The sequence below is a fragment of the Falco rusticolus genome, chromosome 3 (assembly GCF_015220075.1).
Source record: "Falco rusticolus isolate bFalRus1 chromosome 3, bFalRus1.pri, whole genome shotgun sequence".
Lineage (NCBI taxonomy): Eukaryota > Metazoa > Chordata > Aves > Falconiformes > Falconidae > Falco > Falco rusticolus.
The window spans coordinates 64,978,128-64,998,302 of record NC_051189.1 but is presented as its reverse complement, the minus strand read 5'-3'; the positions used below and the strand labels follow the sequence as shown (position 1 = coordinate 64,998,302).

At 35.6% G+C, this 20,175-nt stretch overlaps 1 protein-coding gene across 2 annotated transcripts in view; it reads left to right on the top strand.

Moving 5' to 3' along the window:
• Window positions 1-16,134, top strand: part of TMX3 (thioredoxin related transmembrane protein 3) — a 29,542-nt gene extending 13,408 nt beyond the window's left edge. Inside the window, exons 9-16 of one of the 2 annotated variants that reach the window (XM_037380243.1) lie at window positions 444-510; window positions 2,892-2,990; window positions 5,036-5,093; window positions 5,935-5,988; window positions 6,297-6,353; window positions 9,659-9,788; window positions 12,003-12,071; window positions 13,184-16,134. In XM_037380243.1, the coding sequence (XP_037236140.1) occupies window positions 444-510; window positions 2,892-2,990; window positions 5,036-5,093; window positions 5,935-5,988; window positions 6,297-6,353; window positions 9,659-9,788; window positions 12,003-12,071; window positions 13,184-13,450 (801 nt within the window). In that variant the 3' untranslated portion in view covers window positions 13,451-16,134. Of the gene's footprint in view, window positions 1-443; window positions 511-2,891; window positions 2,991-5,035; window positions 5,094-5,934; window positions 5,989-6,296; window positions 6,354-9,658; window positions 9,789-11,911; window positions 12,072-13,183 lie in introns of those variants that run through there. The other variant, XM_037380244.1, reaches the window with a different exon arrangement.
• The last annotated feature ends 4,041 nt before the right edge of the window (window positions 16,135-20,175 follow it).

Sequence of the window (20,175 nt, the reverse complement as noted above, 5' to 3'; positions counted from 1 at the left end):
GCCCAGATTTAGTAGAGCGTTTTACATGGTAGCGATGTTACTATTTTACTTTACAATATTGACTGTCCATTTAATAGAATTAATGGTATGGCAGGTATACTGACAACAGCACAAATTGGGAACAGCATGATTGATAAAACTCAAGTTGTGATCTATCTGAAGTTCACATCCAACCAATAAAATATTCTTCATGCTACTTCAGATACTAGTAAAAATCCTGCTTCATTTATACTTTGTGAGACCTACCTCTCGAAAATGTTTGTTGTGTTAATTTATCACCTTCTGCATATTAGAAAGCTATTTTAGTAAATGTAGACAGAAAACATTTAAATCCATGTTGAGATTTTCCCCATGGACTACACTTCCACATTTTAAGATTTTGTTTGCTTGCTTGTTTAAAAATCATCATCTTCCATGGATTAATTGAAAAACACCTCTTTTAGTACGTGACGCTGCCTGAATTGCCTGCTGTTTTGGTCTTCAAAGATGGAACTTACTTTGTTTATGATGGTAAGTAAAAGTGGACATTACCTTAAGACAAGATATTTAAAGTACCTATGGAGAAAACTGGAACAATTGTGATTTTTTTTTTTTTTTTTGGAAGGTTGTCTTGGTGTGCCGGGAAATTCCCCAATTTTATGATAAATAACAGCTTCTTCATGAAGGACAAGAGAAAAAACTAATTAGTTTTTATGAACAAAGTGCATTTGGTTTTAGCAATACTGAAGTAGGAGTGATGATATTTGCTTTGTGTTCTCAGTAAGATGTAGCTTCTATTATTATATTTTTTGCTGGCATTAATGGACATAAAAAAGTTATCCCTTCACTCACTGTCCAAATTCATCATATACAAAATAAAAACTGTTACTGAAGAGTCACACACAAGATGAATTTGCAGTTCCAAACAGTTAATCAGATTTTCTCTGAAGGCCTCTTCCTGACAGTCACATCTCTGTCTCTTAAAGTTAACTTGATTTTTTTCAAATGTGTACTCTGCTCAGAGATTATGTAAAAGAGTCCAGTTTGAGCTTTTTATGCCTTGGCAATACAGGCTGTATGCTTTGTTAATGCAGCAAGCCTTTCTTCGATAGCTGTGAAGGAAGAGGAAACTGATTCGGCCTTTGTTCTTTGTTTAAATTTGGAGGGCCTTGACTGATACCTTTGAGCATATGTGACGTTCACATTTGTGTTACTTGGATATTGGTAGTGGGAAAGGATCAGATGGCATAACCTCTCCCTATATAACTGATGGAGCATACTATGCATACATAGGGCGGTTGACCGTTAGGTCTGTTTTTCCTTGCTGAAACTGTCACTCACAAGAAGTAGTTAAGGAGACATGGACTGTTGTCACTGTAGCAGTTAATACGTAGGTTTAGGCTGCATAAACTACTTTAAGTGGCTTGTCCAGCATGTAAACTAGTAGTGCTTCCTAACATCATTAACAGCAGTATACCAGCCATTTATATAAAAAGTGTATAGCCGTATTTGTGGATATCCATGTATAAGTGCCAGGTTATTCTCAGACTATACTGTAAAGCCCATGCATTACAGTCTGTTAGGTGCACATACACACATGTACTTACATTGCATATCATGGTTTGGCTTATAGATACACTGCACTGCTTATTTACGAAAACATCTAATCTTGATAAGGTTGTTTTAAATATAAGTTTTTAAGTTGAAAACATCACTCAGATGATTATTCTGCTGTTTTAATTTCTGAGGATCAGTAGTACCACAGCAAAATATTCCAGATGGGCCATCAAGGATATTCTTCATGATTTCATAGAAAGGCTGTAGTTGTGTTAGTTGTGTTCTTCTTCAATCTGTTGCCTTACTAATCATCCTACAGATAAAAATTCACTCTACAGACTCCTTGATTAGCCTTTTTTTTTTTTTTTTCTTTCTCTTTAAAACCAGGCCTGGAGAAGGCAAGCTTGTCAAAGAGAAACACTTCTGAATTACGTTTTCCTGTGTGGCTGCTTGCTTTTCCCAAATCTTTCAAAACAAGCACAAGGCTCATAATAATCCAGGCTTCTGACTTCCTTTGTAAAAATTTTACTCTTCTGTAATGTACTGGAAACAATCAAACAAGTTAGGAAGATGCAATATAAAAGACTGGATAAGGTTGTATGGGCAGCTGTTATGATTGGGCAGAAATTTGAATAACTCACTGTAAGAAAAACTTGGCAAAATCCATTTCAATGCTCTGGCCTTGCCTAGTGTTTTGGTTTGGGTTTTTGTCTTCCTCATAGCAGAGGGAATGGGATGCAGATCTATGGGAAGCTTTATGCTTAGAATTGCTTGCTGCAATCTTATGACAGTTTTTAACCTGAAGTTATTGCTAACTTACTCAATACAATAAGATTTAACACAAATTTATTTAATGTGCATTATATGTGTGTATGTATATGCATCATGTATGTTTATGTTTTCCTGTTTTACTTGTGATTAAGATCTAATTGTAATGGTGTTGATGGTGTGTGTTAGAATTTGATTCTTTATGGGTTATAACATCCAACATCTGAAACTAGCCCTCAGTATAACTGATTCTGAATCATACATAAAAATTTGTTCATTTACGTTCACAATGCTATTAATGCAAAATATAATTTTCCTTGTTTTCTTTCTATTTCATTAAGGCCTCTCACAAATACTGCTTTCTGTATTTTTCTATCTCTACTTTCGTTGAAACTTGACCCCCTCCATTTAAAAACAGGGATTGAAACTGTTCCTTTGTGTACTCAGTCACATTTATCTTCCAGAATAGTATTGTTTACCCTTAATTTGGGAAAAATAATCATCAAAACATCTTTTCATGCTTTGCGTTTGACTCTATAGTACTGAAATAAATCTGATTGCCTACCTTTTTTTACTTTTTTTAATAGAGTATGAAGATGGTGATTTGTCATCCTGGATAAACAGAGAAAGATTTCAAGGTTATCTTAATGTAGATGGCTTTACGCTGTATGAACTTGGAGATACAGGTGAGATGCTCCTACCACTAAACTCTTTGGCATCCCTTGTACTTAACACTAAAGAAAAAAATAGTACTAAGAATGTGGGTTTTTTGACCTCAGAAATTAATTAAGAGTTGGTAGTGCCAATCTTTTTTTGATATTGGTGAGACCTGTTTTGTTGACCAGAGGCTTCATCCAAAGCCTATCTAGTCCTTTTCTCAATAAAAATTAGTGTATCTAATCCTGTAGTCCCACATCTAATCTTTTTGTAGTCCCAGAAAAGATTAGTGGGACTTTTAATTTAAGAGCAGCTTATGTTTTGCATAAATTATATATTAATTCTTGGAATATCTGCAGGGAATTTTATGATAGCATTTAGAAGTAACACATATCTAAACACATCCACATTTGATACATCTAATGGATTCAGATATCTTTAAATTAGATATGGTAAGGAAGTGGGGAGAAGGAGGTACCAAAGTGGACCTGTACGGGAATACTTTAGCTTTTTTCTCTAGTAAAATCTTTTGCAAGGCAGATGAAAACTTTGCAGCCAAATGACTTCTGGAATAGGCAGATGACTGGTGCTGCTCTTAAGGGTTACATACTTTGAAGTAGCAGAAGAAATACTTTAAGTGCAATTTTTTTCCAGGTCAGGACACCTTATAATCTGCATTCTGTTTCAAAAGAATTTATACTCAATGCAACTTTTAAGTTCTTTCAGGTTTTAAAGGTTAGGAAATATCTAGGTTCTCTAAGTGTTTGTGAAACTAATATTGTGAAACCTACATTTTAAAAGGTTATTTACAGACATGCTGTTAGAAATTGTTTAAATATAGCATATTTCTTCCTGTTAATTTTTTGTCTAATAATTCCTCAAATTACAAAAAAAAAATAATCTATGACTTAATACAATGGAGAAACAATCATTTCTTTTAAGAGCTTTATGTATAAATACACGGTAAGTACCTGGAATTTATCTGCATCTTCTTTTCCAGTCTAAAAAGTCGTTGTCTCTTAGTATATTCACTAGGTAGTGTATTAGGGTATGAAAAGGGGTGGGGAAAGTGAGAACTGAAGTACAGAAGAAGTGGGACGGGAGGAAGCTATTGCTATTCCCTAAGAAAGCCTAGGTTTGAATGATTGTTCTTGCCCTAAAAATTCTTCAGTATTGCTTGGTTCTTAGAGGGGAGTGCTTTCTGTGGTGTGGTGATTGGTAGGCATTGAGCAATAGATTGGCTTGGTGGGGCAGGGTTTGAGTGGATCATGGCATCTAAAGAGACTTAACAAACTGTTCTTCCGCACTCTAGAGGCTTTAGTTAAGCCAGCTGACGACTTACACTTAAGATCTGCTTTCCGAACAGGATATACTTGATCTGGAGAACCTTTGGCCAGCTTTCTAAACATGTTTTGATCTGGTTCATCTTAGGAGGCTTTGGGGTTTTTCTTTCTTTTGATCAGAAAAACTTCCCAAAGTGAATCCTGAAAAAGATCAGCATATTCTGGTGTTTGGTCTTTAAGCTCCTCTGTCAGAGGTCTGTGAAATAAGTTTTGGGTTTGCTTGTTGGTTTTGGGTTTTCTCTGATGTAATGACATTTACTGGCAGAGTCTAGAGTTTCCATGTTTTTTGCCATAAGAGTATTACTGCAAATTTTCAATAGTGTGAAAAACAGTCATTAATGAATCCATACAATAGTGATTCAATCACTTACAAACTGATTTTAATTGCCATTATATAATGAATGTTTCCAAACCCTCAGGTATATGCAGATGTGCAGCTTGAGTAGGGAGTTAAGTTTTATCTGTGTTTTTCCCCATTTAAGTTCTTTATCTATAGATATTCTTTTCATAGACTGTTAGTGGTGTGGCATTAAGCCACGTATTTATTTTCGGTAGCATTAAGAGAACCACAATTTGGACAGCTGGAAGAGGATATTTGGCAGCAAGGTTGGTTTATACTTAAAACTAATTCTTGTCCCTGGAGAGTATCTAACCTTCTTAAGTTGGAGTATTTTCCGTCTGAGAATGTGTTTCTTTTTAAATGCTTTCAAGTATTTTATTCCTTATTGTAGGAAAACTTGTGGCTATTGCGGTCGTTGATGATAAAAACTCTTCACTGGAACATACCAGGTACAGAATTGAGCATTGGTGACACTATGGGAGAAATGTGCTGGCATGACGCAGAGAACTGGGGAAGTTTCTTAAATGTTAAGAAATGCTATGTTAAGTGAATGGTTTTAATGGTGGATGTTCTCCAGTTTCTGACTTCAGCCTACTGAATTTACTTAATTTGTGGCTCTGTTGAAGCACATGGGAGTTCCTGTATCAATCACTCTCTGCCCTTCGTTAATGAGATCACGGGAGCAAACAGTGATGACATAGCTCTTTAAAGCTATGGTGTCATCTTTTAAATATAGATGAAAGTAATTGAGTTCAGATTATTTTTGAGATGAACTTAGTAAGTTTAAGCAAATGGCTGTCCTTCAGCTCAGTTGCTTTAAAAATGAGTTTAGTGGTGCTTATATATTAGTTGTCTGTGGGACTTCCATTAAGGAGGGGTGTTTTCAGTTGAGTTGGTGTTTGCTGAAGAGACTGAGATGAACAAGACCTTCCTTGTCCCTTTCTGATTGCATGCATAATTAGACTAAGAAAATACTGTTCAAGTACTGTGTATGCTGTTCTCCCAGACTACTTTGGATTTTCTTCAGAGTCACAGTCCTGCATCTTCAGAAGGCAATAGATGGAGCAAAGCAGCCTGACTGTTTTATCACATTGAGACTGTGGTAGATAGTCTTTCAACCCATAGGAACCAATCAAGATGAGCAAGGTGGTTTTTGTTAATGGCACAGGGAATACTTATTACTGATGAGTTACTACTTGTTGCTTACTGGGGGAATCTTAAGTTTATTGTTTGTATTTTGACAAGGTGTATCCTGGATTATCAGTGTCACTTTTTCCCCCCCCCCTCTAGACTGAAATCTATTATTCAGGAAGTTGCTAGAGATTATCGGGATAACTTTCACAGGTGGGTACACATGGTACTACAATATCTTAAATGAACTTCTGCTTTAGCCTTTCTAAGACATCAGTCATTTTTTTTCTCCATGAAATGTGTTGTAGTGCCTGCTTTTGTATTCATATTTACTAAGACCATTCCCTTAACTGAGTGTGTTTTGGGATGCTGACTGTCTTGTAGATTGTCAGTTTTTGAATTATATTACTGAATGTGTGCTCTCATCTTCAGCTGTCGGAAAAATATTTAAGGAAGAACTTTTGCTGAAACCTACTATTCTGTTTTCTTTTTCATCCTGTGTTTCACTGCTGCTCTTACAGGGATTTCCAGTTTGGCCACATGGATGGAAATGATTACATTAATAGTTTACTAATGGAGTAAGTAAATTCTTATTTGAATGTTCTTTCTTCTCTTGTACTTGTTGCTAAGTATATTTAATTGAAAACAAACTTACGAAGAATTATCACCTTTCATGAGTTAAAAAAAAATTCAGCGTGTAGTATAGTATTGGTTGGTTGTTAAATTAGACTGCATAAATATTAAATGTTTGGTTTACTGGTAATGCTGATTGACAAAGTATATTTCAGGTCTATTTTGTTAAATTAATTAGTCTACTAGAACTGTGTTGTTTTGGGGGATTTTTTTTCCTTTATTAAAATTACAGGGCACTAGACAAAAGTTATGTCAGTTTGTAACAGGAAATATAAATAATGGTTATGCCTTATCTGTGGTTTTAATTTCTGAAGTGGCACATTTCATTCCTGATACATTTTTAAGACATGCATAGAAATACGCTTCTTCAGAGAAGAACCACAAAATGTAATTAATCATGGAAGATGTCTGCACTTGATACGTACATGGTACATTTTGAAATATATAAGTAGTTTAACAAGACTCCTGACATTTGCCCTTGTCTAAAAATGCATGATTATTTAAGTTGCTTGGCCTTTACAGTTGACTACTTGTTCTCCTCTGGCCTTTTGAGTGAAAGAAGGGAAAAAGCTACGGTCAATATGCCAGCTCATACCTTTCTTGGGCATCAAAGCATGTGTTTGTGCCCCTAAAGGTTCTAGGAGCTTCACAGGGACTCAGGAGGCACTAGGTCTGTATTTCTGTGGAATGTCTGTGATTAACACCTGAATACAGTTAATTTAAAAACAGCTGTGTCTCAATTGAAATTAAGTGATGTGACTAATCTGGTGCTTTATAGTTGCCAAAACTGAGACCTTCCTCAAATAATTGCTTCTCCTGTGCAGGCTTTTATGTCTGAGTACTGAGCTGTTTCAGCCTGTTTATCTGGCAGAAAAGTGCTTTTTTTGGCTAGGGGAGTGGAGGAGATACTTTGCAGATCCAACAAAACCCTGAAATGTCTTCCTGTGTATTTTGCCAAGTACCAGAACCAGTGCAAAGAAGCGGGGGAGGGATGTAAGGTCCCTGGGGGAAGAAAATGAAGGGGAGGACAGAACTGCCATTTGCAGCAGTAGTGATTTAGTGCAAGATCTGTTCAGCTGGATTGTTTAACTTAATCAGCAAAATGCCTTATTTTATAATTTGTAGTACATGTGAAATTGCTGTTAAAGTACTCATAGGCTTTTAATTATTTTGTAACTACAGTATATACATTTCCAGCGTAAGTGGAAAGCATCAAAAGAATGCAGAAAAATGTTCAGTGTTTTAAGTAGCTGCTCTTCATTTGGCTGCTTGAGTAATTAGAGTAAAACCGTATTGCAAGTGGTCCAGTTTTCCACTAGATGGCAGCAAGTGGAAATAGAATAAGCCTCCTGAATAGCAAGAAAGCTGTTGCAGAATATTGTTCTACTATGCTAGATGCACACAGGAACAAATTCTGTTTCTTCACAAAGGACAAAATATTGTATGATTCGTGGGGGTAGATGTAGTAGTCCCTGATAGAAGTACACTTATGAACTTGGCTGTAACTCCATTAGCAGGCATCATAATTTCTTTCTTCACCAGTGAATCTCTGTATAGCGTGTAAAATTTGTGTGGAGTTTATCTTTCAGCTGTGCTGCAACCAACTCCAAGAACCTCAGTTACCAGACTGTTAAATGCAGTAGAAGCACTTTTTTCTTTTTCTTTTTCTTTTTTTTTTTTTTTTTTTGCGGGGTTGGTGGGGGGGGGGATGACACAGGGGGAACAGATATCCTTTACATCAGAGTAATAGAATTTATTCTGTTCTGGCTGGGATGGGATGAGGTGTTTTGACAGAGGTTGATAACTTTTTACCAGGCACTTGCAAAAACGCCTGACTTGGTTTGATTTCTTGCTATTTACATTTCTTGTTTGTTCCTAATAAATAGAGAATAAAAATGTCAAGGTAAAAATTGTATTTAGAGAATCTTATGTTGCAGGTTGTTACAGTAGACAGTTTTGTTGTTTAGCTGTGGGGTTTTTTTAAGTTCCTTTGAAAGCGTGATGTTATTTTGTTATCTCTGTAGTTGGTCTTACATTTTCTGAGGTGCCACCATGCTTTCTACTTGACTACTGAGAATGTGGTTTGCACCTTAAGTCTCAAAGTAATTAGCTTTCTGAGAGTTTGGAAAATTTTCATGTGTCAGTATTAAACTTGTTCACCTGTAGGTTTGGAGTTGAATTTAAATTAAAAAAAAAAAAAAAAAAAAAGCCTAAATTGTGTTAAGAAAATTTGGAATAATTTCTATGACTTCAAAGAATAATGAGAATCTTGAGTAAATACTAAACAGTATTTTCATGAAATAATTGATTACGGATTGATAGCCACAGTTAAGGTTGAGATCATCATCAATATTACATGGATTACAATTGTACATGAGTTGAGGCACTATTAAACAAGAGTAAAAATGTGGAAAACCAAGGTTTGTATTGCTTCTGCTCTGGAGGAAGGCCACCTAGTATTTAAATTCATTATTGACAGAACTGTAGAAAATTGGCAAAGAGTACAAGAGATTTTTCACCTTACCTAATGTATTTTTTTAAATCTATCTTGTTGGACAATGCACTTGTGCAGTATTAAATTTTGCTAAACCTAATCTAATTTTGACTTTTGTGTTAGTTTGAATAGTAATTGAATACTGGTTTATCTCCAGAGATAATTTCTAATCTTTCTTTTTTTCTTTCTTTCTGATTCTGTGATATGAAACAGTGCTTGTGTAGGTTAATGTCAACTGTTGTGTAATAATTGTTTAAAAGCTCTGTAGCTCATCTGCCATATCTAAAAGAGACATAGAAAATCTTTGGTTGGTATGGCCTGTTCTTTTGACTTGACACAGGTAGAAATTGATTGATAGGCCTCATCAGCTGGACCATGGCTGTATGGGATTGAATTTTTGGATTATGTTTTTGCTGTTGTGCACTAAAACACTTAATGTATTCTGCTAATAGTATGTCATATACAAGGCTACTATCTGTAATCTTGTACTAGCTGGTAAGTCATAAGGTATCTGATTTGCAGTCAGTGTGGGTATGTAAAATGCAGTAAGCTTCAATAGCACTACTGGCACAGTTTTGAAGGAAAAAATATCAGTGAGAAACATACTTCTACCATTCAGGTGATTCTCTTCCCTCTAGAACTCACACGGTGTGAAGTTTAATGGATACCCTTTTGAATGATGTAGGAGTTACCTGAATTGCAATGTTTTACACCGTAGTTCTTTAAATGTATAAACGATCTCTTTTATGTTTTCAGTGACTTGACAATCCCTACTATTGTTGTATTGAATACGTCCAATCAGCAGTATTTTCTACCAGATAGGCACATTGAAAACACAGAAGACATGGTTCAGTTTATTAACAATATCTTGGATGGTACAGCTGAAGTAAGTCCTCATTGTGACTTGGAATATGTTGGTTGGTATTTATTTCCTTAGGTCCTGAAGTAGGGAAAAAATTGGTTACTGTTATTGTTATACCATGTGTTTTGTCTTGCTGTCCTGTCTGTCTTCCGGTCTTGGGTGCTGTCAGTGAATATGTGACTGAATCCTTGAGGTGTGCTGTTGCTTGCTGTTCTGACTGCAGAACCTCTTGTGGAAAGCAAGCTTTTTTTTGTTTATAGCATAATGTTAGCTGACTTCTCTTGATATTCCTTTTACTGCTCTCACTGGTAAATTGAGAGCTTTTATTCATCTCCTGGTTTGCTTTAAATGTATTTGTTTAAAATTTACTTTATAGTGAATACATAATTCAACTTAGCTTTTATTTTGGCAGAAAATTAATAAATCCAGTAGCTTGATGTATAATAGGTTCAAATTCAAAAAACATAGTATACTTGCTTTGCATATTACAGACAGACACAAGCTTACCCCTCTCTCTCTGCTCTAAAATTAAAAATGAGCTGGCCTTTGTTAAAACAGCAGAATTAATAAATCCATCTGGACTTGATGGCTTGGACATTTTTTTAGTGCTGGGAAAACACACTCAGATTCCTTTTTCCACTCAGTATACTGTTAAGTTGAACAAAAGGCTACGTTGTGTGAATTTGGAAAGAGATCATGGATCAGAGCTTTTATTTGCACTTAGAGGGCAAGAAGGCTTTGCCATGAAGGGGGTTAGTGCTAACAAATCATTTGACTGCTTTCTGGGAGAAGCCTATGTTGGTTTAAGCCCCAGTTCGCTGTATATTGGATGCTTACTGTGTTAGCCAAATCCTACCTTACGTTATACCAGCAGTTTTATGTCATTGGGTGGTATGCTGTAGATAGTTTGAGTCAGAAGAGGTACTTTGGATTATTTAATCTGACAAATCGATGTAGCAACGTAATATAGGTATATTTGCTGTTGCAAGGTGAGGGGTATTCTTGTAACTTATTTGGTGGGTCTTTATTCTTCATTTGTCATTTTTTTTAATGTTTTTTAATTGCGCTGAATTATGTTGTCAACATCTATTTCACTCTTTTAATACATCATCCTGGTTAAAACAACAAATGAAGTTGATTTCTCTGTTCTTTAAAGTTGAGGAGGTTTGTTTGTGATGCCTTGTTTTTTGCCATAGTGTCACTTAGAACTTTCTACATTCTGTTTGCAGTATTTCAGCTAGAATGATTAAAGAGCTGTCTAAGTTCACATCTCTATATGTATGTGAGAGTGCTAATACAAGACAGACAGCACAGGATGTACTTCATTTAAACTAAATGGTGTCTATAGTCATAAGATGGCATGTCTTTGGCTATATTCAGGCCCAAGAAATTGTGCAGCTGTTGAGGAATGACAGTCTTCAAAGCATGCCTGTAAAAAAGTAATAGGATGAAGACTTTCAGAAACACAGTGAAATTTCTGAGAAGCATAACATTTCCCCACACCCTCCACCCTTCCATGGGAAGTCTTGGATTATTCAGCTTGACTTTCTTGTAGTTTTCTGTAAGGTGATATAGGTAGCCTTCTGTGAGTCTATTTCATCTCTGTGGATTTTTTTGTAATTTGAGGGGGTTTGTTCAGGGTCAAGTGCGGATCAGTTGACTTCCAAAATGTAGTTTTGTTTCTCTGGCAACTTAAGACAAGTGAAAACTGGTCCTGTTAAACAGACAAATTGCCTTCAGATTCATGTAGCTATTTTGAAGACTGCTGAATTAAGTGCTAATGTAGGTATAGTCTGTTACTGCTTGACTGAAGTTTTATGATGTTTTTTACTGTACCTCCATATCTTGTTGTTACTACTTAGATTTTTCTAGCTGCTTCTGTCATAGTCCATAAATAGATACCATCAGGTGCAGGGAAGTTTGGAAGATCTCTGCAACTTTATAGTTGCTACATCAGGACAGTTGGTAGTTTCTGTTGGTGTTCCTCTATGATGAGAGAGTGGAAAGCCAGCCCACTGTTGAAGCATGCACTGATTTTTTAAAACGTTCTTCGTGAGACTGTTGAAATGTTTATCCATGCTTGAGAAGTTGGGAGTGTCTGGGCATCATGAGATGCAAGAATAATTACTTTTCATTTCCTTCTAAAGGGACTTAAGATTGCAAGGTCTGAAGAATGAACTTTTGGAATCATAACTGAAAGTGTCAGCAGTTTTGACATGGTTCCATTTGAAATTTCAGGCACAGGGTGGTGATGGACTTCTGCAACGAATCAAGAGAGTAGTCTATGATGCCAAGTCTACTGTAGTAGTAAGTTTTATTTTTCATAAGATTAGATGGTGCCCTTGTCAATAAAGATGTAAATATTTTCAGAGAGTTTAGAAATATTTTTAGGTGTTTGTTTATAATGTATATATTGTGTATCTGTTACAGATATATATACTTTATATTCAAGCCAAATTAACTTCTTGCTTAAAGTTTTTAATAATATTTTGTGTGTTAAATATTCCACATACATTCGTTTCTTCACTTTTCACTCCTTTTCTGTATTAGCCTGACATGTATTTTAAGAGATAGAATAGGAAAAATTCAAAACCTTCTCCTTGACCCTTCTGACATGCTTTCACTGAAATTGATAGCACTTCTATGTTCTGAGAGAAGTTACAATTTCAGTCTAATAAGGGGATTAAATACTATGCGAAGTGTAGTTTTAAAGCAGATATTTTAATCATCTTTCTTACAGGTTAATTATGCTTAACAGAATTTTGTTGGGAAGATGTACGCAAATCCATTTCTTCACTTGTCCTACATAAGCAAAAAACCTGTGCTGTGAATTTAAATTGAAACATGTTTCTGTATGAGTGGCTTCCAAATTTCGGGAAGTGTGCAGTGTTTAGCAAACAGTTTTTGAAACCAAAAGTCCTTCCTCTTGTGCCATTAAACTACTCTTCAGTAGGAAGCTGTCTAATAACAGAATGTTTCTGCGGATCCCTTATTACTCAAACTAATTTTTGAGAATGAGGCACAAATTAGAGATGGACTGTCTCATTTGAACACTTTTAGAACAGTTGTTTCTCAAGCTTCAAACAATTAATAGGATATACAGTTGGCATGCTAACACTAGCTGTCCCAATGCAACATTGTAATATTTGAAATTCTGAGTCTTTTTCTATAAACTTATAGTAGGAATTGTTAAAATGAGGATTCCTTCTTTCTGGGGGAGGGGTAGGGAACTTAAACGAAACAAAAAGAAAGAACATCCACCAAATCTAAACAACAACAAAACAACAAAAAAACCCAAAAAACAAACTGGCTGTCATTTTGGATGTTTTTGCATAAATAGACAGAGTAATAAGTACTAATGTGGTAATTTTTGTATATTCACTGAAAGTGTTTTTTACTTCAAATTTGTGTTTCAACAGTCTGTTTTCAAGAGTTCACCACTTCTGGGATGCTTTCTCTTTGGGTTGCCCCTGGGGGTCATCAGCATTATGTGTTACGGAATCTGCACAGCTGATACAGATGGAGGGATAGATGAAAATGAGGCAGCTAAAAAGGAAAACGGTGATCGGGAGCTCACGGATGAAGGCAGTGAGGAAGAACAAGAGGAGGAAAGGAACGGAAAATATACAGAACTTTCAGATGGAGAGCTTAAACAGAAAGACATAATGGAAAAGAAAAAAGACTAACTTGTTTAGCAAATGAATTCTCTGGAATTTCTAAATAGACTTATTTATCGAAGGTAGTCATTTATTGATGATCTTCATGAAAGAGGACCTTTTTGTCTGCATTATGGTAGTTTTGACTTGCATGTATTCAAATTTTCTCAGAAATTGACATTAAAAAATATGGATGTTCTCTTAAATGTCTTGAATAGATCAACAAAGACAATTTAAACTGAAGAATTTTGCAGGTACAATTCTACACCATTTTTTTAAGGAGTTTTGAATCTTTCATTTCCAGAACAGTGGGATAAAGATGTTGTTACTTGACCTCAGTGTATGTGATGAACTACTACTAATATAGCCCAGCTAAACACTCATTCCTATAAAAAGGCTGAAACCTAAGAAAGATTAAGACACCTGTAAAGTCTTTCAGAGTTTGATAGCTAAAGACAACTTTCAAATTTTCCAAGAAGTTACATGTTCTACCTGTTGTGCATTAATTTGGGGAAAAAAAAAAAAACCAAACTTTTCTGTTTTCTCAAGTTAAATGTAAATTGTTAGGAATTAGAGGACTGGTTTACCTTGTAATAATACAATTATTAGCAGTCAGGAATGTTTACTTCATATAGGATGTGGGAGTTATATGCTAAATTCTTTATTAGTGCTTTAGCAGCTAAAAATATTCCAAAAGTACATTATAAACTTTTTAGAATGTGATTGCCTGTTAAATTGTTTTGTACAAATGCTTACACAAGCTTACAGTGCAAATGATCATTAAGTTTTCTGAATCCACAGTATAAGTTGATAAAGGAAGAAGTAAATATAAACACCCTCTGATAATTTTGCATAACTCTCCAATGACAAGGGTTTTTGAATGGTGTTACATGTTTAAGGTACTTTTGTTGGGGACTGTTACTTATGCTGGAGGAAGGAATTAATGGAGCGTAATATTACCTTACCATTCCTAGAGTTTGGTCAATATAATGCATTTTTGTTACCCGTTTAACCATAAGTCACTTTTAATACAACCCTGTGACTGTGAGAAGGACTAATTTGTGTCCAGGGTTAAAATCTCCAGGGATAAGCTATAAAGAAGCTTTTGGCATCAATGTCAAGCAGAGTACCACAGAAACAAAACCTACGTGCTCTTCCTCTTAGTATTCATGCTGGGTTTTTTCTTTTTTTTTTTTTTTTTTCCCCTTTTTTAAGGGTATATTACTGTATAATACAGATCATGATGTCCTTATTAGGCAGCTTGATCATGTAATAATTTACTATGCTATTGCACTAAATTAAGGAATTTTAAATAAAAAACATTGGTAAGCTTAAACAGAGAAGTTATGTGTCTCAGTAAACCTGATGATGATATAAATCAGAACCAGGGAAAATGTATTCTATCCTTTTACCTTGTAGGAAAGAAACTTGTTTCTTCCGTTTAAGTAGCTCGGTAACAGCAGGCTTCATGTTGCAGTTCTGAGTACAATAAGTAGTTCCCTGACCTGAAAAGCTTTTGTTATCAAACAATATAAACAATATTTGAGGAGTTCAGGCATCTTTTTCAGAAAAATTCCACATCCGATTTTGAGTCCAACCTTTTTTTTTTGGGAGGACAGTCAAAAAAGTGAGTTTATAGAATACTGAATAGCAGGTGTCTGATACTTTTTTTTTTCCCTTTTTGATTTCTCATTTTTCTTTCAATGAATTGTCTCTTCTAATTTTTGTCATTATAGCTAATTGCACATGTCTTGAGTTTTCTTGCTTTTTGATTATTATTTCTTTCAGAATCTTTGAGGTGTAGTTTTAGCATATATTTGAAGAGTGAGATGTTGCTTTAGAAAGTTTTTCATGTGGCGTGATGCTTTTCTTAAAAAAAAAAAAAAAAAAAAAAGCCTGTAAATTTTTTTGGACTTTAGCCCGACTCAGTGCTGATAGTCAAAACGTAGGACTATTAAGACAGTAATATGTTTTCTTGATTTGTCTCTTTTTTTGTTAAGATTTCAAATACAGATCCATTACATATTTAATTTTAACTCAGGCTGGAAACTTAGAGCAACACAAGAACTGAAGTGGTCACTGGATCGCTGCTTTTCCTTCTATGGTGGGTAGTAAAGAAGAAAAAATAATTCTGAATTCTGCTGCGCTACTAAGAACTGTTTCAACTATGAGCTGTTATTTTTGTTTGTGTTCATAACCAGTAGTAACCAAATAACTTGCTGAGAAATCTTCTGAGATACGAACCTGAATATGATAAACGCGGTGAAAGAAACAGATCACACTGGGATCTGTTAAAACTGTAACGCTTATTGGCTAGAGTTAGGAGGAAAGCATGTGTCTCAGTGACTTCTGAAATATAATGTCAATCAGATGTGTACTGAGCTGTTGAAAATTAAACTTTAAACGTACTGCCATTTTCATCAAATCCTTCTCCCAGTTGTATCCAACAAGACAGACACATGGAGAAGAAAAGCATACAAAAAGCATAAAAGTTACAAACTGGGTGTCAGAAGTGATATGAATCTGAGGGGCTTGCTGTGGTCATGCAATGATGCTGTCTGAGGGGGGATCTGGCATTTTATTTTTTTTCTTCCACCTCTGAAGGTTTCTTGAAGCAACTTCACTGTAATAACTTTGAATTCACAAAATAATGCTGCTTTTTTTAAGTCAAGTGTAAGCCTTTTGTTTTTCTGTAATAAAAACATTTAAAAGAGCATGTTTCCTTTGCTTAATTTACACTGTTAAGCCTAGGTATTACACATTGTTTAGGAGGCCATTTTTCCTGGGATGATTGTTGTAAATGTAGTTTAGGCCTCAAGTAATGCAGTACAGAAATGCAGCTGGTACATTTAAAAAAAAAAATGGATTCATCCTGTCTGATGCCTTCTTATCAATATTTTGAAAATTCTCTCTAGCTGTAGGAGTTAGTGTTTCCTTGTCTTTGAGTGGTCTAGCAGTATAAAATGAATGCATTTCTGAAAAAGAAATTTTAAAATACCAATTAATTCCATTACTAGAGTTTCAGTAGCAAAGGGAACCTGAGGCAGACTGTTGTAGTATACATCTCCTCTGAAAGAACTTGAGTAGCCTTGACACTTGGACGCGTGCAATCTCTTACTGCTTCATTTATCTGGGCTGTTTTGACAGATACTGTCCACACTGTGGTGCTCACTGCTTAAAGGAATGAATGATTAGACTCCGGTAGATCTGATGTGTTGAAGGCAGCCCAGAAGTGCTTAGTATTCATGAAGTATTCAAGTGAAAGGTTTAGCTTGCTCGGTTTTGGCCCAGAACTAATTTAACCTGTTCCTGTTTTGTCAGCAGGTTTGAATAAGTGGTTGTACTTGCAGGAGTAGGAGGGTGGAGAGTTGCTCTGATGACAGCCAAATCTCAACTCGGTGAAAAGGGTGCAAAACCAGAATGTCCTCTTAAGCTGCTAAAATCTCATGAGACTACAGATGTTTCAGGTTGTATTACTGTGTCAGAGTGGTATGGGCTCTCAAATCTTCTCAGAGACCAAAGCAGCTTTTTCCTGTTTTGTTCTCATCACTGAGTACATTGCTAGCAGATTGAATCACATGAAGCTGCCACATGTTATATTGCTGTAACCAACAAAGACAATTTTGACAATATTGTGTTGAATGCTCTGTTGAACTCTTAACTTGCAAGGTTTTTGCAGTCTGCCTAGGCACCACATGCATTCCCAAAACAATTCTCTTTCTCTGATTTCTGAAATTTTAACTGTATTAAAGGATTACTGCTACTATCCTGTATATAGCCATAAAGCACTATTTAGCAGCTGGTGTGAACTCTCCTGTTGTTAGCAAACTCCTACTTACCCACCAAAGAGTACAGTAATGTTTGCAGTTGTTTAGCAAGGATAAATAGACTACAAGTATTTTATATAAAGCATTTTTGAATGGAGTATTGTGGCTTTTAACAATAAACCCTGAAAGATCTTGAAAGTCCTTTGAAGAGGTAAAAGGAAACCAGTAAGATGATTACTAATGAGAGGAATAGTATTGTTTTGTAGTTCAGTTTCCACATAAGTTTAGGTTACAGAAGAGAGAAAACTGCATTGGAGGAGAAAACATCACTTAATGAGTTTATATACTTGACCAACTTGTGTTGGTCAAGTGTTGAAAACAGTTGACCAATACCCTCAAAATTGTGTTGAAAAATTGTGTTGAAAAGAGTTTTGCTTTTCTAGTCTCTGCTTCTTTCACTTCACCTTCATTGTGTCACTTCTAGTACTCGGCAGCCCCTGTTGCAAGGTTGGTGTAGTCTTCAGCTGGGTTAATGACTGTCCTGACCAAAATGGTGGGTGGTTTTAGGCTGTCTTGAGTCAAGAGACTGAAACTTTGGTAAGCACCAAGGCTGACACATGAAGGAAATAAAAATGCATAGGCAGGAGAAATGGGAATGGGAGAAAGGAACAGAGCAGAGCCATGTATTCTCATATGTGTCATGTTTTCATATGGATGAGCTACGCCGCATGCATGCATGGCTAGTGAGAGTTTAAGACCTTTGAAAAGAAATCTTGTGTTCTCCCGATTTGCTTTACAGAGAACCTTTGGCTGGGAAAGTTTGCCTGATACAGAGCAAGGAGCGTAACTACCCAATCAAGATTTTTATGGATGTTATTTGTTGTTTCTCCAAGTCACTCAAAATAACATATTTTTGTGTTCATCACTTGTTTGAAACAAAACCAAAACCCACCTTTCTCGGCTTAGGTTGCTGCACTGCTACTTTAAAGAAGTGATAACTTAGAGTATATTTAAATTTTTGCAAGGGTGGCAACTTGTAGTCTTAATGGTTCCAGGAACTGGAGATCTAATAAATAATGTAGGGTTTGTATTTTCATCTAGAACATGTGGGGGGTTAAAAAATAAATAAGTTATTAAAGAAACAGTTGCTGCAATTTCATTCTTTTTACCTGAATAGTAAATGTTGACTCTTAATCCAAAGCAGACAATGTACTATTCATAGACTGTAAAAGCTTTAAGTGACTCAATAGTAAAAGGAAACAAAAAGACTTAGGGACTTAGGTGTAGAAGTTTTTAATACCCTCCCAAAGTTGTTTTTTTCCTTTTATTGTTGAGTCATTTTGACATAGAACTGACTAACTTTTTAGTTAATCTTTAATTTTTTTCCTTGGTATGCTTCTCTAAAAGAATTAGATTACTCTGACAGCACTTGTACGTTAAAAACTGAAATGCAGCCTGGTGTTTTGGATGGCCACTGCCTAATTTTGTTTATTTCCTCTTTGCTTTTGTAAAATATGTCTGTTTTGATCTTACCTTTGCACATCGAGCCAGCTGAGCTTCTTCTGCTTGGCACTTCTTGGAGGATTACACAACTCCCTAAATGTATGCTGTTGTCTCCATGTGTATGTTAAAATTTCACACGTGCGCGCGCACACACACACACCCCTATCACGCAGAAGCTATCAAAATATCAGCATGTTTTTGTAAGACCTTTTTGGAGATTCTTTTTTTCAACAAACATTTAAATCTTTAAGTATCAGAATACCTTTCCTGTTCCTAAACAGATCATTAGTTAGAACAGGAAGAATTGCAGAAAAAAGGTGGTCCTATGGCAGACTGCTTCTCAAGTAGGGGAAAACATGTAGATGGTCTGTGTAGAAACAAAGTTTCTAGGAACAATATTCCCCTTTGAAGTAAGAGATCTCCTTTTATCTAAAGTGGAAGAAAGCCAAGGCTTTCTTCTTTTCAGTCACTATGAAAATGAAATTTGAGGGTATTTCCTGCAGAAGATGAGAGAAATACTTGGCCCAGACAAGTCCTTGACAATACATTAGTTGCTCCTGAGCTGGAGAAAGACATTAATTGTCTTCAGCAGATCTACCGTTTAATAGCTGTGTCCAAGTCTCAGTGGAGAAAATAATTATAAATTATGTTGTGCTTTCATGCAAAATTATGCTTTATACAAATAAAAAACACTTGAGAATTGAGTTAAACATTGAGATGGTAATGCTATGGTGCATATCTTCCCCTTTTTTGACCCCATCTTAAAAATACAAACTGGAAAAAAAAAACCCCACCAAAAAAACCCCAAAAACATGGAATGCATATTTTTATTCTTCGTGGCTCATTGAGGCTTTTAGAGTGGGTTGAAGGAGAAAAGGATTTATTTTCTAAAAGATAAATGGAAGTATTGTTCTGGGTTGAGTGCCTCTGACAGGCAGATGTACCAGAATTTGAAAAATACAGTTTGGAACAAATGCTTAAGTAGCTGGGAACTTCTTGTATCACATTGCCATGATTTAAAATAGAAGGATTTCTAGCAGAGTGAAAGTAATACTTGCAGTTTAGAACAGAATTAAATGCAGATATGAATCTTGATCTGAACGCAGTATACTTCTATTTTTACGCTTTGTATCATGTGTTGTTATAATTTAAGTGGTCTGTCTTCAAGAGGAAAGCTGTGAGTGAATTCATGTTAATCTGTTAGGGTTTAGTTTCCAGAGAGCACCTGGAATTCAAGCATAATGCAGAAGCACATTCTTTCAGTGGGCTTTAACCCTGTGTCAGCTTCAGTTGTCAGAAATCTAAATGCTAAGATGTGCTAGAAATAAGTCCTCAAGTTGCTCACTTCGCTTTGCAGAGGCTCAAGCCATGTATGGGAAATTAATCAAACATAGGTGTTGGCTGTTAGCTAATGGAGAATGATTATCTGTGTCCCAAGAAAGAAGCTGCAAGCCTTGTTTTACTTTTGTAAATAATGGTCATGAG